The following is an 18,897-nucleotide window of genomic DNA, read 5'->3' as shown; positions in this document are numbered from 1 at the left end:
TAAGGTGTGTGGTCTCAGACTCCTATTCCTAAATGCAAGTGTGAGCCCTCGCCCCTCGCCTTTCCAAACTGCAGAATCAAGATTGCATTTTTCAAGAGAATTCTACTCTTTTGAATGATCTCATCCAATAGGATAATTCTTGTTTATTCTGGGACTTCAGCATCTGCCATCCTGAATTCTAATGTACATAACCCATTCCTTAACTATCACAAAGCCTAAGATGATATAATCACCAACTCTTAAGATATCTGTTTGCTAATCAATTCTTTAAATCTGTTATCATATTTCCAGTGTCTCTATGATCTGAGAGATGGAGAGGTTTTATATATATCTATGTGTGTATTTGAGCTAATGATTGAAAATTTATTCCTTCCCTGAGATCATGGTGAAATTAATGCCTTTAAAAAAAACTTCTTGAGAAAAACTATGAAGTCATCTCAGACCTTTCTTTCCTTAAAAAAACAAACAAACAAAAAAAAAAAAACAAAAAAAACCCTCCTGTCTCTGTTCCATTTTTTTAATTTATTGCTTTCTTTATTTCTGCTTCCTGCACCCAAACCTTCATGCTCTCCCAATTCTGCCTTCATCTCTGTATCCAGATGCCTTTTTGCTCTGCCTCACAGAAGCTGTAGTTTCCTTAAATGAATCACTAAGTGCCTCACTATCTGGATAACAACTTACGGAATGAATGAGCTTTCATTTCTGTTTAGCTCATGGAGAAAGAAATCAATGAGTAAACTGGCAATTTCATTTACAAATTGACTATGGAACTTCAACTATTACTCAGAGCCCTTGAGACATTTATCCGTATATAAAAAAGCACTCAATCTTATAAACGGGTTTACAATTTTCATTTGGACGATATTTTATAAAACACTAGTTGATATAGATCATTTTGAAAATATAATGATGTGTTAATAAAGGTAAACCTTATTTTGAAAGACAACCATTAAATCTTAGCAAGGCACAGTGAGCATTGTTAAATATCAAGTTCTTCCGATAGTAACATTTTTAATGATAAAATATCCTGACGTCAACTTTTATTTATTTAGACATTTTAATTGAATCAATTGAGTCAGAGAATGCGATTCATAGTAAGGGGTAAGGAAGCCATGACAGCAGATTTATAATTTACTTGGCATGGCAGGGAGATAGCATCAAATGCACCAGGAAAGTGGATATGATTTTATTACCTTAAGGTACATCACTGTAATGAAAAGAATAGTGAAGCTTGCTGGAGGTCAGACAGGATTGCTTAGTTTAGACGGTAGAAATTTCTTTCCTAGAAATTTTTTCATTTAGGAAAAGAAAATAATTTTCTATTGCTATGTTGCCAAATGCATAAGAAGGTATTCCTGTGTTTTATTTCAGCACATCTTTAAAACACACAAAGCATATTTTATAATCAAGTGTTGACTGTCTCATGCAATTTACTGACCATTGTACTGACCGTGGAAAACAGAATGGCTGTCTGGGTACAGAAGGCGCGTGAGCGTATCATTGTCTACCCTCCTGACCACGTGGCTGATGGGAGCTGTAGCTGCCACTGGCCAGCATCGTGAGAGCAGATAGCACACACCACCGGCCCAGCAAAGGGTCGAAGTTCAAACCTCGAAGTGCGGTTTCTACTGAATGCCTATGGCTTTTCACACCGTATAAAAGTCAAAACAAAATCGTTAAGTCGAACCACGGTAAATCAGGGACCAACTGTAAATACTGCTGAAAACGCTCTGGCCAAAACTGGGTAATGCTATATGCACATATTAGTGCAAATATGCGTGTGTGGCCATTCAGCGCACTTACCTTTGGTAAGGAAGCTCGTGACCCTGAACTCTGTGTAGTCATAGTCAGCACAGTGGTTATTCCCAAGGCTACCCTGGCTGGAGCAGCATCCATATTGATCCAGAACGAAACCCAGGAGAGAATAACAATCAGGAGACTGGGAACGTACATCTGGATCAGATAGTAGCCCATCTGTCGTTCGAGATGGAATCGCACTTCTATACACGTAAACTTTCCTAGTTGGTTGTGAAATAAATGCCGTGGTTGGTAAAAACAGGTCTTTGATACGGCAGCAAAGGTCACAAGTTTGCTTTCATCATCATTTGGCCTTTCTGCATAATTATACGATTATAATGAAATTACATAACTATTACTCCTGCATAAAGCTGCAGTGAAATGGGATCCCAAACCATATACGCAAGTTGTTTTCTGAAAACTAGTTTTCCTTTTTTTCGGTGAGCACCTAGAAGCAATGTAATAGAACAGCGTGCTATTTCAGGGAATAATATATAACCTTATTACTTCACACTTGATTAGCACGTCACACTTGCAAAGTACTAAAATGTTTAATTTTTCACTTGATTCGTGTCTGCTTTTACACCTCCTTTTAAACACTGTACCTTGAGGTTCCAGCCAGGGCAATTAGGCAAACAATTAAATAAAAGGCATTTAGACTGAAAAGAAAGCAGTAAAACTATCTCTGTAAGTAGAAGCCATTACCTTGTTTTTAGAAAATCCTAAAGAATTCACTAAAAATCTACTGGAGCTGAAGAGTTCAGCAAGGTTACAGGACACACTATCAGTACACAAGAAGCAATTGTGTTTCTGTACGCTAGCAATGGGCAATCCAAAAATTAAACTGAGAAAACAATTCCATTTACAAGAACCGAATAAAATAAAATATTTAGAAATAGATTTAACAAAAAAGTGTAAAACTTCTACACTAAAAATTACAAAACACAGTTGAACAAAATTAAAGAAGATCAAAATAAATAGAAAGTCATTTTGTAGTCATTAATCAGAAGAGTTAACATACTTAAGGTTGCAATACTTCCCATATTGATCTACAAATTTATTGCAATTTCTATCAAAATCCCAACTGGCTTTTATGCAGAAATTGACAGGCTGATCTTAAAACTAGTATGAAAATGCAAGGGACCTACAATAGCCAAAATAGCCTTGAGGGAAAAAAAGAACAAATTTGGTGAACTCACACTTCCCAATTTCAAGACTTGCTACAAATCTACAATAATCACAAAGTATGGTACTGTCATAAGTAAAGATATACAGATTAATGGAATAGAATTGAAAGTCAAGAACTGATCATTTATGGTCAACTGACTTTAGACAAAGGACTAAGACTATTCAACAGGGAAAGCATGGTCTCTTTAACAAATGGTACAGGGAGAACTTTGCTTTTTGGAACTTTCTGGAATTTTTTTCCCCAATATGCTCAATCCCCAGTTGGTTGAATCTTTGAATGTGAGCCCATATGATATGGAGGGCTGACTATGTAGTGAAAGGTCAGGTCACAGTTCTGGAAATGTTGAGCCCAAGAAAAATCATAGTTACTGTAAGGAAATAATAAGAGCAGCCACAGATGCTAGTGGGAGGCCAGCGCTCACCACTTTGCAGTGATGCCTCAACTGTGGGCAGTTTAAGGGAACTTGTAGATTAGGCAGTTAGAAGAGATATTACGGAAACAGCCAGTTCCAGTTGTGAGAGAAGTGAACAAATAACATGAATGTACAAGTCTTGCAGTCCTTGATGTTGATGACTGTATCTGATATTTATTCTCAAAGGTAAAAGGCTACTGTGTCAACGTGAGTAGTAGATGCTTAGTAACAATACCTTGAAATGCATGACATTGTGGCTAAACTAAAAATTTAGGCAAGTGAAGCCTTAAAACAAAAAGCGACCTCTTTCATTTTGTTAGCAAACACAATGTTTACAGCTACAGGCCAGTTAAAAAGTACATTTTATGGCTCACACAGAAATTGAAGGAACTTTTTTGGAAACATCATTACTATGTAACTATAGGCATTTCACAACAAAAGAAATTAGTTAAATATAATTGAACACCAAGCATTTCTTTTGTTCCATACAAACCAATTATACAACAAGGTGTGATGAGTCAAAGCTTCCGTAAGGTTCAAAGACATCCATTCTCTGCTCTATGACCATAAAAAAAAATTCAGCTATAAATTGTTAAAATAATTAACCTAGCGCTATAATTAAGAAACATCTGAATATCATAAAACCACAAGTCATAAGTGTACTGAAGAACACTCAGCTCCTACCTGTGTTGTAATGTTTAGTGCAGTGTCGTAAATCTTTCTCTTCTTTCAACAGAAACTGGGGCAAAGTGAGTCCTTCTGCCACTTGTACAGGTGCCTCATCTTGCCATTCAAAAATGAGATCATTCATTGTGTACCCAACTAGGCAAAACATAATAAAAATATTTATAGAGAAAAGGGCATTCAAAGGAGTGAAATTTAAAATAATCACTTGTAGAGTTCCCATAGGATGGGAAGACCAAACAGTGTCACCTTAACTCTATTGATTGAGCTATGTATGGCACAACTCCAGTCTACTGAAGTCTCTTCATACAGAATATTTATCAAATAATGTAAGAAAATGTAGTAGGCTAATAATAAGTATGGCATGGCACGTAGGAACCTTAAAGAATAGGCATATACATTCTTTCCTTGGGATGGGCAGCTACTGCATTAACTCAGCAATTCATTTTGGTTCCACTGCATTAGATCTCTCCTCACCTTTTCTCAAGTTATTCAGGACCCTTTCAACAGAAACTGAAATTGTCACGGGTTAGGAAATGACCTAAACTATAACATCCATGGAGGGAACGAACCAGAGCTGATACCTTTCTTGGTTTAATCATTAACTATTTCAGTTTATGGCATCTGCTTCTGCATCCCGAGTCCCAAAATGGACAAAAGGATATTTTAGATAGAAATGACTGCTATTCAGGGAAAGTCGGTATACAAAGAAAATCCACATGTTTGTGGAGGGATAAACTCTTGCACATAGCATGAGTGAATTCAGACTAGAATTCAGGAATATATTTTGTAATAAGTCAGCGTCTTTTAGCAAATTAAAATGTCATCTGTCTATAGGAGTGGTATCTAAGGAAAGCAGAATTTGATCTCTTTCTTCCCTCTGAGTGAGAGGCTGTTGAAAGGTGCACTTGAAGGCCGTTGCAGAGAAGGAGTCAAAGGGAACGTCACCTGCGGGGAAGATTGCAGGTGGTCAGAGTTCACAGCTGCCCTGGAGGTAGGAAGAGAGGAAGCACAGTCTGGCCTCTGAACAAAGGCAAGGGGCCAGATAAAGGAAGCAGAAGCTCTAGGTGCATGAAGCAAGTGGCAAACAAGGGAAAGTGTCCCGAACAAATTCTCTGGTAGCTCATGTTGTCGACAAGGGGCTGTGTGCATGATTAGAAACAGCTGACGCGGGGCAGGTTAGGCTGAGCAGGGCGAGGTGTCTGGAAGGGAACTGATCACCCTTCTTCCTCCCACAATACCTGGAAGACATCCCCGAAAGAGCTGAATCTGATCCAGCTGTGGTGATAGTGACCGGAGCCAGATGCCCAGCCCACCCTCCTGACCCGCGGGCACGCCTCACGACATCCACTCCACTGGCTACGGGGAAGCTGGCTTTAGCAGCCGCAGCATCCGTATGATGGCTCATTACGGAGCAAGCGCTATTTGGTAGAGGTTGTAAAGTCCTCCAGACTGAAGGGGACACGCCTGAATTCTGGTTCCGGGACAGATAAGAAGACCTGCAGGACTGTCCTCTAGACCATTGGACTTAGCACAGCAAGGACTTATGTTTGACTTGCTTACACTGGAATACATTTCATTGAACCCTGCAATCAATGATTTGGTGGCTAATAATAGAAGGCTTCCACTTTTATTTGCAAGTCTTTTGATATATCCATTGTCTATACCACTTTACCTAAAGAGAAAATAGATGCACGTTTCTCAAGGATCAAAAGTAAAATAGGCACTGATTCTTATTTACTTCCAGGTAAGACAGGTACCCTATTCTTCCATATGTGCAATCCCTGAAGACAAAAATATGTGAGATATTTCCCAATTTAGACAGATAAATGGAGAAATGAACTGAAACCCTGTTTTGTTTTTATGTTCTAAGTTTTTCTTAGGGTTTTCTGTGAAAAGGAAGTAGCTCTCTGAAATTCCCTCAAAGACAAGGCTTAGTTAGTCTCTGATGCAATTTATAGACAACATACTCAGCTTGCTCTTGTGTCAGATAATCATGCACACTAAGTGATTTAGGCATGGGCATATCTTTTTTTTTTTTTTTTTTTAAAGAAATTCACGTTCTTTTATTTATATATTTATTTATTTATGACTGTGTTGAGTCTTCGTTTCTGTGCGAGGGCTTTCTCTAGTTGCGGCAAGTGGGGACCACTCTTCATCGCGGTGCGCGGGCCTCTCACCGTCGCGGCCTCTCTTGTTGCGGAGCACAGGCTCCAGACGCGCAGGCTCAGTAGTTGTGGCTCACGGGCCCAGTTGCTCCGTGTCGTGTGGGATCTTCCCAGACCAGGGCTCGAACCCGTGTCCCCTGCGTTGGCAGGCAGATTCTCAACCACTGTGCCACCAGGGAAGCCCGGCATGGGCATATCTTAATCAAGCTATGCTATTTCCTTAAGGTCCATAAAGTATTTAAGTTTGAAACCAGAAGGAAAATAGTGAGACGACAATTTTAGGCGGTAATGTTTTTATTCTAAGTAACTAAGTGGATGTTCAAGGAAATTAACTAAATGGTAATTTTGCCTCAATAAGCCTTCAAACATAACTTTAAAAAGAAATCAGTACTTTTCTACACAGTTCACAGTGTTTTAGCATCGTTATGCTTTTGGTTGGCAGAACTTTATACAATTCTGATAATTGCCAAGGTGAAGAGACTGGCTAATGAGATTGAGGCTGTGAGCTGAATTGCCTTGTACCATAATGAGTTCCACAACAAGGAATACTTCATTGAGGGAACAAAGGCATTAACCCTACCTTCAGCCAACAATCTCATAGGGTAGCTGCAGGGAAACGTGTAAACAAATGACTCAATGCAAGCAAACACTTGTTTCTTCAACAAGTATCTATCCGGCACACACCATATGTAAGGCATCCTACTGGGTTTCAGGGGATGTGAGGTGCTATTACCAGGTAGAAAATAAGTGGCATGGGGGAGGTTCAAAGTGCTATGTGCATTCAGAAGAGGGATCTATAATAGCCATTTAAGCCTCATTTGAGTTGGACCTTGAAGAACGGCAAGACCAGCATATAAAGAACGTGAGAGACAGTGAGGCACTCAGGCAAAGGAAATAGTATAATTGGCTGAAAGAAACCACAAACTCCCAAGGTTTATAATAGGAATAGCAATAATTTTATTTATCTAGAGCCAGTTTGCATGAAGAAGCATATGGAATGAAAATATGAATTAATGTAAGATTATATAAAATTTACACTCCAGGTTGCAAAGTTTGATTTTTTTAAAATTCCCTGTGGGCAATGATAAACAAATGAAATCTTTTGAGCAGGGGAGTGACATGACAAAAACTGTGCTTTAGAAACATCACTCTAGTAGAATCTTCTCATGGGATTCACAAAATCCAAACTGCTTTCATATTCATAAGACATTATCTGCCTTTTTCATTGTGTTGACATTGGTCCAGATGGTGAAAACACAGTAAGTAAAACTTCTAGTGCTTTAGAATAAAAGCGGTAGCTCCAAACTGTGTTAGTGGTTATTGTATTCTTTACTGCCATATCTTGCAGTATAAACAATGCCATTTTATTTAAGAATGTCCTCAATCCTTGATGAAACAATAACAATTATAATCTTAGTAAATTTTGACCCTTATATAAATGTCCTTTTAATATTCTGTGTATCAAAATGGGAAGTACGGATAAAGCACTTCAGCTGCACGTTGTAACACGATGGTTCTTTTAAGGAAAAGCACTGGTGTGATTGATTTGCAAGTAAGCCAGCTGGTTTTGCTCGAAACACCATTTTTACTTGAAAAAAAAATGACTGGCAAACTACGGTTATTATGATTAGGTATATGGCCAATCATTTTCTTGAAAATAAAAGAAGTGAGTGAACCTATCGTGTTGAGGGAAACAACTGACAGTATTTGTTGTCAATGGTAGATTTTGAGTTTTCTATTTAACATTAAATTTTGGAAAAATTATTTTCCCAATACTTAAAGATTTTTTGATGAGCTCAATGGTGATATTAACAAATGTGACTTTTCAATATTGCATAATGTCATGTGTCAATGTTTGGAATATCTGAATAACTCATTAAGCTAATGTTTTCCAAATGATCAAAGCATGCTCTTAAAAATCATGCACAGGCAAAAGATCCATTTAACGTTCAAGACACAAACAGATTTTAATTTACAAGAGCATGAAGAGTTCATTGCAAAATATACAGCAAAGTGATTCAGTTATATAGTCATATTTTTTTCAGATTATTTTGCTGCACTTTACTATACACCTGAAACTACCACCATATTGTAAATCAATTATACTTCAACAACAAAAAAAAGAAGAGTTCATTGCTATGGTTTCCAATTTCACATTGCAACCAAGATTTAAGAAACTACCACCTTCAGAAACTAAGGGTTTTTTCCCCTATATTACAGAATTTCCTTCTTTTTAAAGGCTGAATAGTACCCCACTGTATGTATATATTACATTTTTTGTCCATTCGTCTGTCAATGGACGTATAGCTTGTTCCCACATCTTGGCTACTGTGAACAGTGCTACAATGAACACAGTAGTGCTAGTATTTTTTCAAGATTCTCATTTCACTTCTTGTGATAAATACCCAGAAGTGGGATTACTGGATCACACGGTAGTCTTATATTTTTAGTTTTTGCGGCACCATGGATGAAGCTCAAGGATAATGTGCCAAGTGAAATAAGCCAGTCACAGAAAGACACATACGGCATGACTTCACCTGTATGAGGCATCTTAAATTATCAGATTCATAGAATTAAAGAATGGAATGGTGGCTGTCAGGGGCTGAAGGATGGGGAAATGAGAATAACTAATCAACAAGCATAAAGTTTTAGTCAAACAAGATGAATAAGCTCTAGAGATCAGTTGTATCGCATCATACCTACAGTCAACAATAATGTATTGTACGCCTAAAAATCTGTTAAGAAGGTAGATCTCATGCTAAGTGTTTTGAACACAATAAAATAAATTAAATTTTAAAAGGTTTATTTGCATTCTTGAGAAGGTAAAGAAAACATTTTCATTCTTCCTCAATGGTTCTTCAGGAATATAAGGTAGAGGTAATACTTCAGTAGATCATTTTGTCAAAATTGGAAATTAATTAAATATATTGTTAAGGGAAAATAAGAAGTTAAAGAACTTTTCAAAGTTTCAAGTCTAAGTCACTGACAAGTAGCTATGCCACAGTCTTTGCTTACGTGTCATGTCAGTAGAGTAGCCTTCTCTGACCATCTTATAAAATACTCTTCTTCCAATAAGTCTACATTAGCCTTTCCTGTTTATTTTTTTCCTTTGAACTACTCTTTACCTGACATGGTATATAGTCATCAAGTTTTTATTTTGTTTATTTTTTATCTAGCCTCCTGGAATTTAAACTTTATAAAAGCAGAGATTATTCTATTTTAGTCACTGGCATATTTTTCCAGTACCTAAAATAGTATGTAACATGTACGAGGAGGTTGACTGTTTGAATTAGAAATAGATAAAAGGAAAGGAGCAAGATGTGCTTGTGTGTTTGTATCTGATGTGTTTACTTGGGGGTACACTGAATTTAAGATGCTAGCAGGAGATGCAGGTGTTGCTAACAAGTTTGAACATTGATTTATATGTTGAAAATTGTTGAAATCACGGACCTATACATTGAAAGTGAGATCAGGATTGTAGTTATAAGTTTGAGAGTCACCTACCTAAGGATGAGATTAAAATTGTAGGCTATCTGAGATTATCAAGGGAGATAATATAGAAAGGAAAAAAAAGCTATAGGAAGGATCGGAGAATTTTCACCTTGGAAAGAGAAAGGTGAAGACAGAAAAGTAACAAACAAAATAGGAAGTTCAAGAAGGCACATTTCAGCTAAATAAGTGTAAGTGAGAAGGTTCTAAAAGAATTTGACAGTGGAATTGGTAAGGTAACAAGTTTCCCTCAAGCAGAGGCTAGGAAATGATCTGTCAGGAATGTTATGAGACCCTTAATCATTGTGTTAGCTAAAATAGAAGAACTCCAAAGCCTTTTCCAGCCCTCTGATTTTATGATATAATTGAATATAGCCTTATAAATCTAATTAAAATACACTATAAAGAAAGAATAGGAAAGGATTAGTTACTGTTAAAGAAACAGACAGGCTGATCAAAGGAATCAAAAATAAAGTGTAGGGAGCTATCTAAGCATGTATAAACATTAAAAACTTGTGCCAATTGCATGCGGCACTGTGACTGGGGGGAGGGGGGTGTAGAACATCAAGTGGACCATAGCGGTGTGAATATCTGTGGCACGGGAAAGCAAGACGTAAGTATAATCTTGAGATGCAGAAAAAGCTTCTGGAGCCTGAACTTCTTGAGTGGTACCTCTGGGGCTAATCGAGAGTGGGCAATAGCAGAACACAACCCAATGTTCAGCATTTGGTAATGACATTGATGTCCATAAGGAGAAGCAGCAGCGTGGCAATAACAGCCTGATAGACTTTGGTTCAAGACTCACATAAACCCAGACACTGTTTTCTAACACTATGAAGGAGAGGGTGTCCTGAAGAATTTATGATGGTGGACTTCTCATCAACTTTGGCGAGTGGAGAGCTTGAAATGGATGTACGCAGAATTTTTTTAAACGTGTATAATTTTGTGCACGCAAATACCTTAGAAAATACACTCCTGATATATATTTAAATAATTAATCATAGTTTGAAGCACAAAAAATGGGTTAAATAGATATGCAATTAATATGCTGTGGAAGTTTGCAATATTTGAAAGAATTGTAATTTTTCCTTGAGATCTTTTCCAGCCCTCTGAAGAACAGCATGCAAATTCCCAATTTCTCTGACATTAGATAAGAAAACAGTTTTTAAAAAACTCTAATTAAACATAAGAAATGGTAGGGGGCAGGTATAAGATATTAGGAGATATAAATTTATAATCTTTTAAAAAATTCTTGTATGTCATTAGAGAATTTCATATTAAAACAACAAGAAACCAACACACCTATCAGAATGACCAAAATCCAGAATACTGACAACACCAAATACTGATGAGGATGTGGACTAACAAGAATTCATTGCTGGTGAGAATGAAAAAATGGTACAGCCACTTCGGAAGACAGTTTGGTGGATCCTTATAAAACTAAACATACTCTTACCATATGATCTAGCAATCAAATGAGTTGAAAACCAAATGAGTCGAAAATATGTCTAGACAAAAACCTGCACATAGAAATTTATAGCAGCTTTGTACATGCCAAAACTTAGAAGTTACCAAGATATTCTTCAGCAGGTAAGTGGATAGGTAAACTGCAGTACATCCAGATGATGGAATAGTATTCAGCACTAAAAAGAAATGAGCAATCAAGCCATGAGAAAACATGCAGGAACCTTAAATGCATCTTACTAAGTGGAAGAAGTCAATCAATCTGAAAAATCTACAACATCATGACATTCTAGAAAAAGCAAAACTATGGAGACAGGAAAATGATCAGTGGTAACCAGGGATCTGGGGGAGGGAGAAGTGAATAGGCAGAGCACAGAGGATATTTAGGGCAGTGAAACTATTCTGCACAATACTACAATGGAATACATGTCATTACATATTTGTCGAAACTCAGAGAATGCACACCACCAAGAGTGAACCTTAATGTAGGTCCACGGATTGTAATAAGTGCACCACTCTGGTGTGGGGTGTTGACACTAGCAGAGGATGTGCATGTGTGAGGGGGTAGGGAAGTGTAAGGGAAATTGTCAATTTCTGATCAATTTTATTGTGAACCTTAAACTGCTCTAAAAACTCTATTTTTAAAAAATCTCATCTATAAAAATATTCAAATATCACCAACAAGAAAAAATTTCATTACCGAAATGTTGCCCTGGAATTAATTTAACTAGTTCATTAATTTAATAAATAATTGTTGAGTTCCTACCCTATATAAGTACCTAGGTAAACGGCTGGAACTGCAGAATGACCTGGCTCCAGTCAAGATGCTCGTAGAATAGTGGCAGCTGACAATAAAACAGATAAACTAACAGATTGTGAAGAGTCTGATAGAGAATAAGCAGAGTTCTATGTGAGTGCAGAAAGGGGTCTAAACTAAGCTGGAGTACAGGAGCAGAAGGAGAATCAGATGAAGTCTTCCAGAGGAAAGACTGTAACAATTACCCAGGTGTAGCAGTGTTAAATTAAATATTTACTATTCTCAATGTGAAAAATAGAGGGGTGTTTGTTTTCAGTTATTTACAACTGTTTGTATCTTAATATGACACCTCCATCCCATCTGATTGGGGTAGACTTAAAGATGACTCAGGGACTTCCCTGGTGGCACAGTGGTTAAGAAGCCGCCTGCCAATGCAGGGGACACGGGTTCGATCCCTGGTCCGGGAAGATCCCACATGCCGCGGGGCAACTAAGCCTGTGTGCCACAACTACTGAGCCTGAGTGCTAGACCCCAGGAGCCACAACTACTGAGCCCGCATGCCACAACTACGGAAGTCCGCGTGCCTAGAGCGCGTGCTCCGTAACAACAGAAGCCACCACAATGAGAAGCCCAAGCACCGCAACGAAGAGTAGCCCGTGCACAGCAACGAACACCCAAAGCAGCCAAAATAAATAAATAAAATAAATTTATTTTTTATAAAAGATGACTCAGGTTTTTTTGAGAGCTTAGCATCTTAAGAGAAAAAATATTCAATCTTTCAGGATTTCCTTTTTTCTTCCTTTCTCCTAGTAAAGGAGTCACTTGGTTATAAGAATTCTAACCATACATCTTGGTTTGCCAAAACAGCCCTAGATTACCTTTTTTTTTTTTTTTCCCCATGTCCTCTCTGACTTAGCAGTTGTTCTAGATTCTTCATTTTTAGATTAGGTATCATTATTAATCATTGTTTTAAAATACATCATTATTGGTTTGGTACATCTTCAATTTTACTTCCAGATTCTCCCATAGGATAATAGAGTATGAAATATTAGGTTAAACCTGTAAAACAGCCCGCTTCAGCAATGGTCCCTCTGTCTTTATCAGACCCCTTCAGTAACTAACATTTCAAGGGCAGCTAACTCCTGATCGCAGTAGCGGCAGTAGTTTTCACCTTTGTTCCCCCTGCTGGGCACTTGGTGTACAAACCTGGGACATCTGTGAAGTGTCAAAGTGCCTAAGTGTCACAGAAAATTATGTTAGTTGTAACTGAAAGCTGAGTACTGCTTAGTACTACTAGCTTAGTACTGCTAAGGATCATATAGGAAGTAATCCGAATGCTTTAAAACCTACAAACATTTATTTTACTGTTTGGCAACACCCATATTTTGTAATAAACTCTCCTAGCAGCAATGGCTAAAAGAATCCAATATTTATTGAAAAAGCAAGCACCAAATTTCCATTTCACACAAAAAGTTGATGGTGAAGGTGCAACTTGAACAAGTTGTTGTTTATATTTAACATTCACGAAAGGGGCTACAAGGATAGCACTGTCCACATAAAAGCCACAAGACACAAATGAGCTGAAAACATACCAGCATCTATTTCAAAAGATACAGTCCTTTTTGGAAGACTGCCCAAAGATGATCATTTGATAAGTGTGTTTGCAGGGGGAGCATTTACGTATCACTCTACGAAAACTGAATTTTTATTTAGATCGAATGATTATTTTTCTGAATTAATTTCACTCTTTTTTGACTTCAGGTTTTCTTGGAAAAGCGCATAACAGGAAATTTGCAAGCAATTAAATGATGGCAGTTTTGTTTCAGTATCATTTCCTGCTTCAAAGAGAAAATTGGTTAAAATGATTTTAAATGAGTTTGATTTTTAAATCTAATTCTTTTGGAATTACATGTGTTGAGGATGAAGTATGTGATGTCACTGTAAATTCTATTGTAAAGTCTGTTAAATTCATTTAAAAAGTTCAGCATTGAAAATAAATGTCACTTGTTTGTGATGGATCTGAACAAAATATTTGTTGGAACTCATCACCATGTTAAAAATTACGTTCTTACTAAATTGAAAAATCTATGGAGATGCAGTATTCTTGAAATTAGTAATGATGCATATATGATTTCTTTTACATCCATAAGCTCTGCTCCATTCCATCAATTGAAGAGGAGTTATAGTTGTTAAATTTTACATTTTTATAGGAACGTCCAGTTAAGTGAACTATAATTCTCTGTGTGTGACAAAGCTGATGTTGAATTAAAAATTATATTTCATCATGGCATAACATGTTTCTCTATTTACTGCTTGCTATCAGATAAATTTTTTAAAAAATTTGAACATTTGAAAGTACTTTAAAAATGAACTTATATATTCTGCAATGGTACTGAACTCTCAGTAAATAGGTTCTCTAAATTTCGGTTGCATTTGTTCAAAATCAGTTGGAAATATTTAATCAAATTATGTTATGAATGGAGCACTAAAATCTTAGATTCTGAAACTTTTTTTCAGATAGGAATTATAAATACGATGTTTCTAAACAGGTACACATTGAGATTAATCCCTACAATAGTAAGGGAGAACAGTGAGGTCTCAAATGCTGTACAATATTTATTTATTTATTTATTTATTTATTTATTTAATAACTGTGCTTTGGAATATCTTAACTTCTGAGAAAATTATATTGATGGACTGCTTGTTTTTAATTGGATAACTTATATTGAAATTCAATGGAATTCAGAAGGCCTATTTTCCAGCATGTGAATTAGGTGAAGAATTTTAAAAGATTCCTAAATAAAAGCAACTAATTTGACTGAGTTTTGTTCTATAGAAACATTTTTTGATAAAAGGTACTCAAGACAAACACAAAGACAATATCTGTAAAAATATATGGGCTGAACTAGTTACCTATTTCAATACAAAGAAAAGTAAAATTAAGCTCTAAAATTATCAAGTACTTTAGCTATCTCAACTGCATACAGATTATTTTCTTAATAAAACCATTATAGTCTATACAGCAAGATCCACTAATGGTGTCAACAATTTCAAATTTAGTACCAAAATTGCAGCTTTAAAGATGATTCCAAATTAGTTTGGTTTGATTTAGGAAGGATTATATTTAAAAAACTAGAACTATACTCATCCACTAATATAAAAATCATGTCAGTTAATAAATATATATTACAAAGATATAAAAATTTAAATACATGTGGTGCCCTTCATTTATTCTCCTAAGTGTCCCCATGTTGATGATAAATTATATGGTCACCCCTGTCATCAGGTATACTTTATACCAGGAGGAAATCATAAAAGTAATACTTATTTAAAGAGAAAATGTGGGCTGAGCATACATTTAAGTTCAAAACAAGTTTGAGATTTATTAGTAAGTTAAAGATTCACATTTAGTTTTAAAAGTGAACTGGAATCATATTTGGTCACATATAATCATATATATACATAATCACACACACACATACACACGAGTAAAGGAAAAAGGGTCATGAGACAAACTCCAAAAGAGTTAACACACGTGAGGACAGTTGTGAGTCAAGGTTAAAGCATGTGCCTCTTTGTTTTTCTATTGTTCAAATTTTCCAGTACAAATTTGCTGATTTTGAACACATCATTCAAATGTATTCCATTTTCATTTTTAAAAAATGTCATCTTTGGTCATTTTTTAAAAATAGGTTAAAAGACTACAGAAGAAAGTCAGAAAGAGAAAAACAAATACCATATGCTAACACATATATATGGAATCTAAAAAAAAAAAACGGTTCTGATGAAACTAGGGGCAGGACAGTACAAAGATGCAGATGTAGAGAATGGACTTGACACAGGGAGAGGGAAGGGTTAGCCGGGACGAAGTGAGAGAGTAGCACTGACATATATACGCTACCAAATGTAAAATAGCTAGCTAGTGGGAAGCAGCTGCATCACACAGGGAGATCAGCTCATGCTTTGTGACCACCTAGAGGGGTGGGATAGGGAGGGTGGGAGGGACATGCAAGAGGGAGGGGATATGGGGATATATACATACATATAGCTGATTTACTTTGTTATACAGCAGAAACTAACACAACATTTTTTAACTCCAATAAAGACGTTAAAAAAAAAAGACTACAGAAGAAAAATAACAGGTTATTGCTTAATACTTTATACCAGGAGGAAATCATAAAAGTAATATTTATTTAAAGAGAAAATATGGGCTGAGCATACATTTAAGTTCAAAACAAGTTTGAGATTTATTAGTAAATTATAGATTCACATTTAGTTTTAAAAGTGAACTGGAATCATATTTGGTCCAGCTTCCTCAATTGGAAGAGAGAGAGAGAAAGAGACTGGGATTTCAAATCTTGTGTTTTTAAGGAACAGGTGGAATTTAAAAAACAAAAGGAAGAAAATGCTCACACTTGGCGGGTGCTGGCTGTCTATCGCCAGGAGAGATATTACTGCAGTAAATTTTATTAACCTGACAAGGGACAACTGCCATGTCAAAATGTATTTAACTAAAACACTGTAATTTATAATTTGTGCATTTAACTTGAATAATATTACCATAAACCAGGTTGTTACATGCGGTTTCATTTAAGTTCTTAGGCCTGCTAAATTATTTTCTTAGTATTTACACTTTCTCTAAAACTCTCTGGTGTAACTAACTTATCACCATTATTCTACTAGTACTTTGGTTACATTTCTCCCTGAAGACCTAAAAGACTTTATCATAGACCGTCAGTGTAACCTTTCTCCCTCTCTCTCTTAGGATAATGGTGGAAATAAAATTTGTGACTCCTAATTGGTCTCCTCAAACGACAATCATGCTGATAACATTGTTCACATTTTTCAAAACTTCACAAAATTACCACACACTGAATGTACAGTGTTTTAAAGTTCATGTGAGAAATCTCAACTAAAATCAGAAAAGGACCTGATCTTGAGCCCATTTTAATGAGGAAAATGTGTATATTTGGTTCTGCCCTGGGAGAGGTACGGGAGGGATCTGCCTGGCTGCCTCTTTGGAATAAACTCCAGGCTGTGAAAGAACATTCTGTGTCTGCCTATTAGAGGGCTGGAGGGTCAGGTCTGCTCAAATTTATGAACGAGTCAGTTTATTTCATAGACCCAAACTATTCAAACGGACTCTGTGAGCCAACGTCAGTTTTGCAACACCTAAATGCTGTCTAAAGTTTGAGTAGAGACTAGGAAGGCACTATAATAATCTTTTGATTTGTCCAAGGTGTTTTTGATGCCTGATATTTCAGTATAATTAATCCTTTACAAGAACCAAAAACTAGGTTAGTCCTAGAGAAGTCCTACATGATATTAGCAAGAAAACCCAATTCAAAGTCTTATTTCCAGAATGATTTGAAGAGTGTCATTACAAAATAGCAGAAATTTTAACATGACTGGATAAACACTAGAGAATAAAATTATAAATATTTTAGTTCAATTTCTTTTCAAGGTGAAATATTATAAAATGTCTATCACTACAATACTTTCATTGAAGTACTCAAGAGAATACAATTAGCATTATGGTAATGAACAGATTTCAAACATTGAAATTCACATATCATACATAGAGCAAGAAAAACAGGGTGATAGAAATGCAGATGTTGCACTACTTCATTATTTATTATTTTACAATTTTCCATAGAAATAAACCACATTGTTCCTCTGTCTCATGGCATTTATATATTTTTTTCAATTTTTAAGTATCTTTTTACTTATTTTTAAAACTTAAAACAAAGAAGAATATTGCCAACTGAAGCAAAAGATAGCTGATATTTTATACACAACAAAAGCCTATATGTAAAAGGATTTCAATCTAAAATGAAATGAAATGAAATGAAATCAGAGGATATGAAATGGAGAATCTCATGCACGGACCCTCTGGAAGGAGCTTAAGAACAGTAAATGCCTGATTTTCAGAAATGGAGACATCTCCTGACCAGCAAACATCCAAGAACATCTCCACATTGTCAAGCCAATGAACTTCCTGCTTGAACTCTGTCTGGACTTGCCCCTCTTTGCATTCCTTGCCAATAAGTAGAGTCCACCTCAGACCCTCAATGGACATGCCAGTAGCTTGCAACAGCATGCATTTCCAGAATTGCATTTCCTCTGCTATTCCCAAATAAACTCAATTTCTGGTCATTTGAGCTTCCCTCCATTTACCTCTTTATTTAGGTTGACACCTATAACGTCAAATATACCTAAGATGAAAGTGACATTTGTGCAGAAAAATATCTGAATAACGGAAAGTGAACAACTTCAAATTATTCTGTTTCACCTCAAATAAATTACGTGGCAAAATCAGCATTGACTCACAAAAGGTAAATTTATAGGAATCTTAACATACTGTTGTGAGAGCTTGCAGTAATAAAATTTCACCTAAGTTAGTATGTTTCCAAATGGGATGTCCTTTTGATGGACTCATCGTAGCAAGAAGTATTGAGGGCTTTACTATTTGAAGTTGTGTGTGTCTTACATTGCTCATCACAAATAAACCAGAAATTTAAAGCTCTACCAGTTGGCATTATCTCTCTATTATTTTAGGCAATTAATATTTGTTAGATATTTAACAAAATTTTGTTAAATTATTCAATTTTATTGTAATTCACACTACCGGTATATTTTTGTGTCATAAGTCACAACTTGCTAACTAAATGCTGATTATTTCAGGTAAATGTGAAAAGCTAACTCCAAGAACAGAGAGTTTTTGCATCCAGAGGATTATATCATGGCTATTTTCTAATGGAGATGACAGAAACAGTGATCATTACAGGCTGATGATGAAGGTTTGATCACAAATGAGAATGTTAACTACATCAGAGCAACTTTTAGCAGGGTCTGTGTCCAGACTACTCACAGATATATTCCATCAGTTCCAAAAGAGCAATGTTGGAAACCTTGATGAGACTATTGTTAACTTAGG

General features: G+C 36.1%; 1 protein-coding gene across 2 annotated transcripts in view; it reads right to left on the bottom strand.

Moving 5' to 3' along the window:
* Positions 1-18,897, bottom strand: part of GLRA3 (glycine receptor alpha 3) — a 188,704-nt gene that overhangs the window by 33,881 nt on the left and 135,926 nt on the right. For both annotated transcript variants that reach the window (XM_068552806.1, XM_068552807.1), the window contains exons 6-7: positions 4,083-4,220; positions 1,804-2,018 (exon numbers count right to left, since the gene is read on the bottom strand). In XM_068552806.1, coding sequence (XP_068408907.1) covers positions 1,804-2,018; positions 4,083-4,220 — 353 coding nt within the window. The remainder of the gene's footprint in view (positions 1-1,803; positions 2,019-4,082; positions 4,221-18,897) is intronic.

Source organism: Eschrichtius robustus, chromosome 10 (genome assembly GCF_028021215.1).
Source record: "Eschrichtius robustus isolate mEscRob2 chromosome 10, mEscRob2.pri, whole genome shotgun sequence".
Lineage (NCBI taxonomy): Eukaryota > Metazoa > Chordata > Mammalia > Artiodactyla > Eschrichtiidae > Eschrichtius > Eschrichtius robustus.
Note: the sequence above shows the minus strand (reverse complement) of the source record. Positions and strands in the feature narration are given on the sequence as shown.